Source organism: Mus caroli, chromosome 2 (assembly GCF_900094665.2).
Source record: "Mus caroli chromosome 2, CAROLI_EIJ_v1.1, whole genome shotgun sequence".
Lineage (NCBI taxonomy): Eukaryota > Metazoa > Chordata > Mammalia > Rodentia > Muridae > Mus > Mus caroli.
Window position 1 is genome coordinate 1,808,306 of NC_034571.1, and position 8,820 is coordinate 1,817,125.

Below are 8,820 nucleotides of genomic sequence, written 5' to 3' on the forward strand. Positions count from 1 at the left end.
TCAGGCTGGGTATTTCTCAGAGCATCTCCTTGGGCACGGACGTTGGCAAGGACCTGCCAGAACCCACAAGCTCCACTTCTGTGAAGATTTTTCCAGGGGCCAAAAACATCTCCAGTGTTCTGGCCTGGAGCAGCCGATGGAAACCACAGCCAGGACCCCTCCCACTCTCCCCCCAGTGGCATCCGGGCTTCCTGCCTTCTGTTTCTCTCTCTCTTGCCTGTCTGCCTGACTCAGAAGTGAGGACTTACTGGGCAGCTGCTTCAGAGTACTGGGGGCTTCCAAGACACCTCACCTTATTATCTGCCCTGTGGTTTCTGAGGGTGCACTGTAAAGATGTCCTGGAGACGGGTCATTCTCCTGTCATCGCTCTCGGCCCTGGCGCTCCTGTGTAGTGAGTACGGGAGGGTCCAAGGGTGGGTGGTGTTAGCTACACAGGAATACTTACTATGTATAGGTAAATTTGTTCAGGTGGTGTAGGTAGGAGGGGTGTGTTTAGTAAGGAAACTATTCTTGGTGTGTGTTTGTGTGTGTGCAAAAGATAATGTAACAGAGAAAAACAGCAAAGATAAAAAATAGGAAGCAACCGAGCTCATATGGTGGGTTTCCATCAAGACTGGATGGTATGCCAAGGGGCAGAGTGCCCCATATGCAGTCTGGCACGCCGCTGTACCCAGAACTATTGAAGCCCTACCGGGGCCTCTGATGTTGCCGCCTTTCCTTGTGCCTTACCCTACAGTGCTACAGGAGGGGACCAGCGCTTCTGTGGGGAACAGGCAGGCAGCTGCAGAGGGGGTGCAGGAAGGTGAGTCTAGGGGCGATCCCTACATGTGGGAGAGGTGAATCCTGTTCCCCATCCCATGTGCGTGTGAAGAGCCCTTTCCTGGTTTCAGGTGTGAAACAGAAGATTTTCATGCAAGAATCTGATGCCTCCAATTTCCTCAAGAAGCGTGGCAAGCGGTCTCCTAAGTCCCGAGATGAAGTTAATGGTAAGGCTGCTGGATTGTCTCCCTCCCACTGTGGAAGACCAAAGCCCTGAGAGATTAAAGTTCTGGGAGCAATAGTACCATATCTGGGGCCAGTGAGATGGCTCAAAGGGTGAAAGTGAGTGGAATTAAGTCCTTGGCTTGCATTTGGTAGAAGACAACTGGCCCCAAAAAGTTGCTCTCTGACCTCCATGTGCACACAGTGGTAGGAATATGTCCCTAGTAAATTAAATAAACAAAAATATAGAAACAATATCATATTTCACTGGTTGTGGGCCACTGGTTGAACTGAATGTGGCATCAGAGTAAAGAACAGTATAAAATAAACCACCTTAGCCGGGTGTGGTGGCGCACGCCTTTAATCCCAGCACTTGGGAGGTAGAGGCAGGTGGATTTCTGAGTTCGAGGCCAGCCTGGTCTACAGATGAGTTCCAGGACAGCCAGGGCTACACAGAGAAACCCTGCCTGGAAAAACCAACCAACCAACCAAAACAAAACAAAAGCAAACAAACAAAGAAGCACCAGGATGGATCCAGATTTCGAAAGTGAAAACCTAGAATGTGTACTAGGCGTAAAGGGAAGGGAATGGCATACTTCAGAGCTGGGTAGTGGCCTGATGCACCCAGGACAACATGTGTCATCAGGGGACAAAGCACAAGGGACCCAAGTGCTGAGGAGGTGGTTTGGTAACAGTTCTGCTGCTGAGTGGCCTTAGCCACTCCCCAACTCTGTTTCCAGTTTCCTTATCTATAAACTTGGGGGGCAGGGGCAGGGAAAGCTGGTGACAATGTATCAAGGGAGGGAGCTGGTATATGTGTGTGTTTTGTTTGTTTTGCTGTTTCTTTCCTGTGAATTTTAGACTCTCCAGTACTCTGAACTCCTCAGTTGGTCGTTGACCTTCCAGCCCAGGGGGCACTGGAGTTTCCGGCCCCTAGCACTGATTCTCCTAAGCCTCTGAGCTCAGGCCATCCTGGCCGAGTGTGTGCTTTGATTCTTCCCTTGTGCATGTGGGTGAATGAACTCTTTGTGTCTTTTACCAAACCCAGCAAGGTGACTTGTTGCTCAGTAAAAACAGCAGGATTATTTTCAAATGATGAGGAAGAACAGATGGAAATGAGTGCAGATCGTTCTTCTTTGAAACTTGGAGAAGTCTAGTCAACCACAGTAGGAAACTCGCCAGAGGGCACACAGGTTGAAATTTGAACAGGCTGATGTCAAGCAACACTGAAAGTCTGTGCTGGACCTGCAGTCCTTGGTTGCAATCCGAGAAGCAACTTCTGGGAGTGGCAATTATCTTCTGTCCTGTAAAACCGACTCAGAGTAATGCAGTACATGATTAAGCCTGAGGTCTTTTACCTTAGACAGAAGCTCAGGCAGGCAGTAGATGAGCATCCAAGTGAATGACTAAGCCTTCACATATGTACTCAGCAGCAGTCACTAGCAAGTTGTGTGGACAGGTAGAGAAGCATGACCTTGGAATTCACTTGAACTTAGAAATGCTTTAGAGTAAGAATCGGATAGGGGTGTGTGTGTGTGTGTGTGTGCATGTGCATGGGTGTGCGAGTACATGTGTGCACACTCATGTGCATGCAGATAGAGGCCAGAAGACAACTTCAGGTGTTGTCTCTAAGTTGCTGTCCACTTTTCTTCTTGAGGTAGGGTCTCTCAGTGGTCTGGAACTTACCAGATAGTCTAGCTTGCTGACCAGCAAGCCCGTGGGACCTGTGTTTCCTCCATTCCAGTTCTGGGATTACACGTGCATGGCACCATGCCCAGCTACTTTAAAAAGCTGTATAGAATGTGTTTGTTGGCACCTAGGATAAAACACCCTTTTGGGGGAGAATGAAATTGTTGGTAGGTCAGATGTCCAATTTTTGGACTTTTTTTTCTCATAAATATGCTTCTTTAGGAACTGGTAGTCACTCATGGAGTCTTTCCTAAAATTCAAGCCTTCCTGCAGAAGTTTTGTGATGTCTGGAGCCTCAAGTGAGTCAGAAGGGAGACACTGTCATGCATAGTGCTCTGGGCCAGGCAGCTGTGTGACCTCCATTGGGCCACTACACCTCTCTGGGTTTGAATCAGCTCCTGAGAAATCTGTAGGGTGGAGCGACGGATTGGACTATGTGTCATTTCTGTCAGGAAAAAGTTTTCTGCCATTGGCAGAACTTTGGAAAGAAACACAGGACTTCTCTCAGAAATCTGGCCTAAGGCAAACTCACAGATAACCTGGCTTTAGTGAGGTACTTAGCTCTCACTCACTTACTTATTAATGTAAGCTTCTTGCTTCCAGGACGGATTTGGGATTTTCTTCTCCACTTTCTTATTTCTTTTTCCTTCTTTCCTCCCTCAACAGAACAAAACAATCAAACAAAAGAAACCATTTATTGATTTACCCTGTGGGGCGTGTGTGTGTGTGTGTGTGTGTGTGTGTGTGTGTGTGTGCAGGGCAGAAGACAATTTGTGGAAACTGACTCTCTCCTCCCATATGTGGATTCTGGGACTCAAACACAGGTTGTCAGGCTTGGTGGAAAATACCTTCCTGCTGAGCCATCCTCTAGACCTCATTTTCTTTCTCTTCTCTGCTGCTCCCCACTAACCCCAGTGCTCAGTACGGACTTGGAGGCCTCTTGCATGCTAGGCAAGCCAAATGCTGTACTGTAGAGTGTGACGGGCACCTCGGCTTGCCTCAGCTTTTCTGTGTCTCCTTCTTCTTTTGCATACTGGTGTTGTATGGCAACAGGCACTGTGGTCCAGTGATGTGGGGGGACCCTGCCTTCACAATGTGAGGTGATCTGATGGATCCACTCTGTGACCCACAGGCCTTCAGTGTGTTTCCAGTTGAAGGACACATGTTCTAAGGACCTTTAAAGAGGTTTAAACATCATCTTCCAGAACATCACAGCTCTCAATCTCTTTTCCTAGATGCCATCATGGAAATAAAAACTTATTCAACTATTATTGCTATTTTGTAGTGTTAGGAATTGAACCTAAGGCCTTGAACATTCTAGGCAAGTACTCTACCATAGAGTCACACCCCGGAGCCTGATGACACTTGATTTCACACACCTCTTAACTGAAAGACAGGGCTACCCATCTTAAGAAGTCGATGGCATCTTTATTTGCCGTTAGTTTCTTCTTCCTCCTCCTCCTCCTCCTCCTCCTCTTCTTCTTCTTCTTCTTCTTCTTCTTCTTCTTCTTCTTCTTCTTCTTCTTCTTCTTCTTCTTCTTCTTCTTCTTCTTCTTCTTCTTCTTCTACGCATACACACCCACCTTCTCTTTCTCAAGAGCAACTTTGTGTTCACAGCGGAAAACAGACAGAAGCTGCGGGATGATGAGCTGCGAAGGGAGTATTACGAGGAGCAAAGGAACGAGTTTGAGAACTTCGTGGAGGAACAGCGAGATGGTAAGCTCTCTCCAGCCGCAGCCTTGGGGAGGAGAGCATAGTGGGGAAATCCCAGGCCTGCCCTCATGTCTCCCCGATGCTGACTGGAGGAAGGAGGCATGGATGGGGGAATCCATTTTCAACTCCCATCCATGGTAGATGTGAAGAGAACGAGCCACAAAAACGGCTATGCAGACTTAAGATGTTGTGGAAGAGGGTAAAGGACATAGGGGCTGGGGACCCAGTGGCCCAGGGACAGTGGAGACCAGGGAGTTATTGGCTGACTGTATGGGAGTATAACTACCCCATCTCTGTTTTGGAATCACTGTGGATCCAAGTACCCCAAAGGTGACTTGGCTCCTGCAGAGTTGACAGGTGGATATCAAAGTCATGACCACGAGTCCCTTAGACATGAATGTACCAATTCCAGTGCTACTTAATCCGGGAAAATGAGGACCACTTACCTATTCCTTATAATCCCTGTCTTCTTCCTTTTTGCATTTTCTTTTCTTTTTAAAAAACATTTATTTTATTTATATAAGTACATTGTCCCTGTCTTCAGACAGACCAGAAGAGGGCATCAGATCCCATTCCGAATGGCTGTGAGCCACCATGTGGCTGCTGGGAATTGAATTCAGGACCTCTGGAAGAACAGTCAGTGCTCTTAACTGCTGAGCCATCTCTCCAGCCCTCACTCTTTCATCGTATTCACAGAGGCAGGGCTTCTCTATCCAATCCGGAGCTGGCCAGTGTGGCTTGTCTCACTAGTCAGCTTGCTCTGGCAATCCTGTCCCCAATCTCTGCCACTAGGGCACCATGCTCAGCCAGGATTTTATATGGAGTTTGGAGCTCACACTTGTGTTTCGAAAGCTCATCATCGGCTATGCCATCTTGCCAGCCCATAACAATCAAGAGAGCAGAAGCACCTGTCCTTTTATCTGCCTTGTACCTGACTTCTAATATCGTAATTCCATCAGAGCCTCTCGATTGCCCCATAGCAATGTGGGTTCCTAAAAGGCTTCTTCACGTGGTTTTCTGTGTCTCTCCTCATCTGTCAGAGGTGCCCCTTTAAACTTACGCCTCGCTCCTGTCGATAGAGTAGAAAAGTTACGGATAGCTTAGGGTCTCTGTGAGGCAAGAGGCACAGTTCATTCCTCCTAGCTGCCCTGAGGACACAAACCAGGCCTCAGCAGAGGTGTGGGTGGAGGCAGTTCAGGGGAGCTCTGTCTGAACCAAGGCTGATTAGAGGTGTCAAGTGTCACCTACAACAAACATCCACAGGGACTCTTTTTTTTTTTTTTTTNCTCACTTTGTAGACCAGGCTGGCCTCGAACTCAGAAATCCGCCTGCCTCTGCCTCCCAAGTGCTGGGATTAAAGGCGTGCACCACCACGCCTGGCTCCACAGGGACTCTTAATGGAAAGAGAGGGAGAGAAAAAGGGAGATGTGGAAGAAAGGGTTGGTGGGGAAGAATGGGGGTATGACTTTTTCTCTTTTGGTCCTTTCCAATTCCAAACCTGCCAGATTCTCACACAGTGTCTTGGAAGCACCTGGTGCACGGCTTGGGTACAATGCGGGCTTGGGTACAATGCTGTCATCCAGGTTCTGATACAGACATCGGTTTAGTTCTGGCTCACGGGCTGGAATGTTGCTTAGGTTGCTCCTCTAAGGGCACAGTGCAAAGGCTACTGCTCTGGGAATGGAGGACTGAAGGCTGTGCCCATTGCCTGGCGGGGGTCACCTAGCTAAATGTTACAAGCAGGTGTTGGGTTCCCATCCCAGGAAGTAAGAAATCAAACTTTCTTGGGAACATAATGTAAAGAGTTCAGACGTCACCAAATGCTTCTGTTGTCAGAGACTTGTTGACCTTGGCGGGCTGCTGTGGGGAGCAGCTGAGGAGAGCCGTCTTGTCTTTAAAAGCTGAGGATTTGGGATCCAAATTTCCTTCAGTGTGAGTTTTACTCACACTGTTCCTAATAACACTCGACTCAGTGCCATCCCAAATGTTTCAGGCCTTTGCCAGGCCTGGCCGTGCTGGCTAGTAATCCCAGCACTTACTTGGTTGACTGAAGCAGGGAGAATCTCAGTTTTAAAGCCAGCCTGGGTCATATAGTAAAACTGTGAAAAAAACAAAAAGGAAAAAGAAAAAAAACCAATAACAAGCAAAATTTATCATTTTCAAATTTCTAGCATATGGGTAGAAAAAAACTGACTGTCTTCTCTTTCACGAAGAGTTGGGATGTGGGGTTACCACTTAGAGGATACTGGGACCTTGGTCCTTGAGCTCCACCCACAGAGAAGTGCATCAGGGCAGAAGCTGCTGGGGACTCTGTCTTTATAGCACTGGTGGCACTGAGCGTTTCTACGGAAACCTTCTAATTCCTGCCACATTCCTCTGAAGACAGGCCTCACCATTCCCACTTTACAGACCGAAAGACTGAGGCTTAAAAAGGAAACACAATCCACACACTGATGTGCCAGGAGATGGCCTGGGATGGGTGCTCAGTGTTTGCCAGCAAGGCTGCTGCTTGTCTCCATCGCAGATGACCACACTCATGGAGGCCTTTGGGGATCTTCCCACTGGTCCCCAGGGATGATGGAATGAGTGGGTAAAGGAGAGTGAGCCAAAGGCTCTCTTCAGAGCTTAATGAGGGAAGGGGAAATGAGAGGAAGTCTAGCTCATCATAGAATTAATTTTTGAAGAAAGCTGAACCTATTAGCCCAACCTCCTGCCTCTCTGCCCTAGAATGACTGCCTGGACTGTTACCTCGAGCACACCTGCAACTTTTGCTGATCCCCCCAGCCCCCCACATGCCAATCTGCTTCCAGTTAGCCATTATGTTAAGCCACTGAAAGTCTGAGCTCTCCCAGGGAGCTGCTTCATGAAAGGGAAGCCTATTTAACAACAGATGGGTGCCTATTCTGCTTCTAGGTGTGAGTCAGGCCTGGAAGAGGAAGGAGCAGCTCCACTGAGCTTGAGAGGCGTCTGAAAGGCTAAGCCCCCACCCGGGCTGGGCTCTGTGTGTACCTGGCTGTTTCGGGGACAAAATACAGAAGGGGATTTTCAGCTCTAGGGGGACCATCCACTGTAGGCTCACACAGAAATGAAACGTCCTCAGTAGCCACGGTGTCAGACACTGGCTTCATCTGTCTCTTTTCCAGCTAGTTTTGACAACACAGATCTATGTTTGAAACTTAGGAAATAGAGACCATGCCAGGTATGATGGCACACATCTGTAACGCCAGCACTCAGGAAGTCGAGGCATAAGGATGGTGAGTTCTAGGTCAGCCTGAGCTGTGGAATAAGACTTTATCTCAAAAAAGCAAAACAAGAAGGTAACTTACTGAGAGAAAGTACCCATGGTACTCACAGCTCCATGCTGACAATCTCCATGATTTGCTTTTCATTATTTTACATTATATTGTGTGTGTGTGTGTACACATGTACATGCTTGTAGAGAGAGCACTGTGGGAGTCAGTTCTCTTCTTTTGTGTGGATTCTCGGGATGGAACTCAGGCCGCTAGGTTTAACAGCAAGTACTATTCCCAGATGAACCATCTCACTGGTTCGTGAATATTTCAAGGTGTGGCTTGTATTTCCATGTGGCCCCTGTGCTGTTTCTTGTTACTTTGTGGTCTAGTCACCTGCTTAAGCCAGATGACTGCTTAAGGCTCCTTTCTCCATTGTTGGTAAGGAGGCAGGCAGCTCAGGTGCTAGCTGTCAGCCTTAGCTTCAGTTCTGCTGGCAACCACCTATGACCTTTATCCTCTGGCCCATCAGCCCCGCCTAGCTCCAACCTTGGAAGTCTCAAGGCTCAGGTACACTTAGCCCAAGGTCTCTTCAGCAGGTGCTGGGGGCTGATCATCAACTCCCGCTGGGTTGGGCATCTTCTAATGTGCACAATGGCCTTTTATCTTTTCCCGCCTCAGAGCAGGAAGAGAGGACCAGGGAGGCTGTGGAGCAGTGGCGTCAGTGGCATTATGATGGCCTGTATCCTTCCTACCTCTACAACCGCCAAAACATCTGACCTCATCCCAAAGCAACTGGGGAAGAGAAGCATGTGACATGCCTGCCACCTCTCCACAGACGGACCCACAAGGTGAAGCTCCCTCACCGCCCTGGTCAACAGCTACAGGAAAGACACCCTCTGTTCTGATGCCTTCTGATGCCTGGCTTTTGCTTCTTTATGGATGTTTGTTTTGTTTTGCTTTTGAGTGAGCAACCATCTGTGGTTCTTCCCAGCATCAAATCTACACCTGCCCCCTTGCTTAGCCACCAGAAACAGAATCAGAGCACCCATCTGATAGACACTTTCAGGATCGAAGCATAAAGATTTTAAGCTTGCTTAATAAAAGTGCCGAATCAACACTGTGTATCATTGCCACAGAACTCCAAGGGAGCTGCTGTGTGTCCAAGTATCCATGTGTGTCCATGTGTCTAAGCACATGCTCTACC

The 8,820-nt window shown here is 48.3% G+C and overlaps 1 protein-coding gene across 5 annotated transcripts; it reads left to right on the top strand.

Moving 5' to 3' along the window:
- The first annotated feature begins 203 nt into the window (after positions 1–203).
- Positions 204–8,775, top strand: Ucma (upper zone of growth plate and cartilage matrix associated). 5 transcript variants are annotated; one of them, XM_021156350.2, is made up of 5 exons: positions 204–391; positions 737–802; positions 891–986; positions 4,288–4,386; positions 8,295–8,775. In XM_021156350.2, exons 1-5 carry the CDS (start codon positions 334–336, stop codon positions 8,390–8,392), a joined length of 417 nt encoding a protein of 138 aa, XP_021012009.1. In that variant the 5' UTR covers positions 204–333; the 3' UTR covers positions 8,393–8,775. The 5 variants fall into 5 exon arrangements, with proteins under 5 accessions (XP_021012009.1, XP_021012011.1, XP_021012010.1 ...); XM_021156352.2 differs by lacking the exon at positions 4,288–4,386; XM_021156351.2 differs by lacking the exon at positions 737–802.
- Positions 8,776–8,820: the final 45 nt, after the last annotated feature.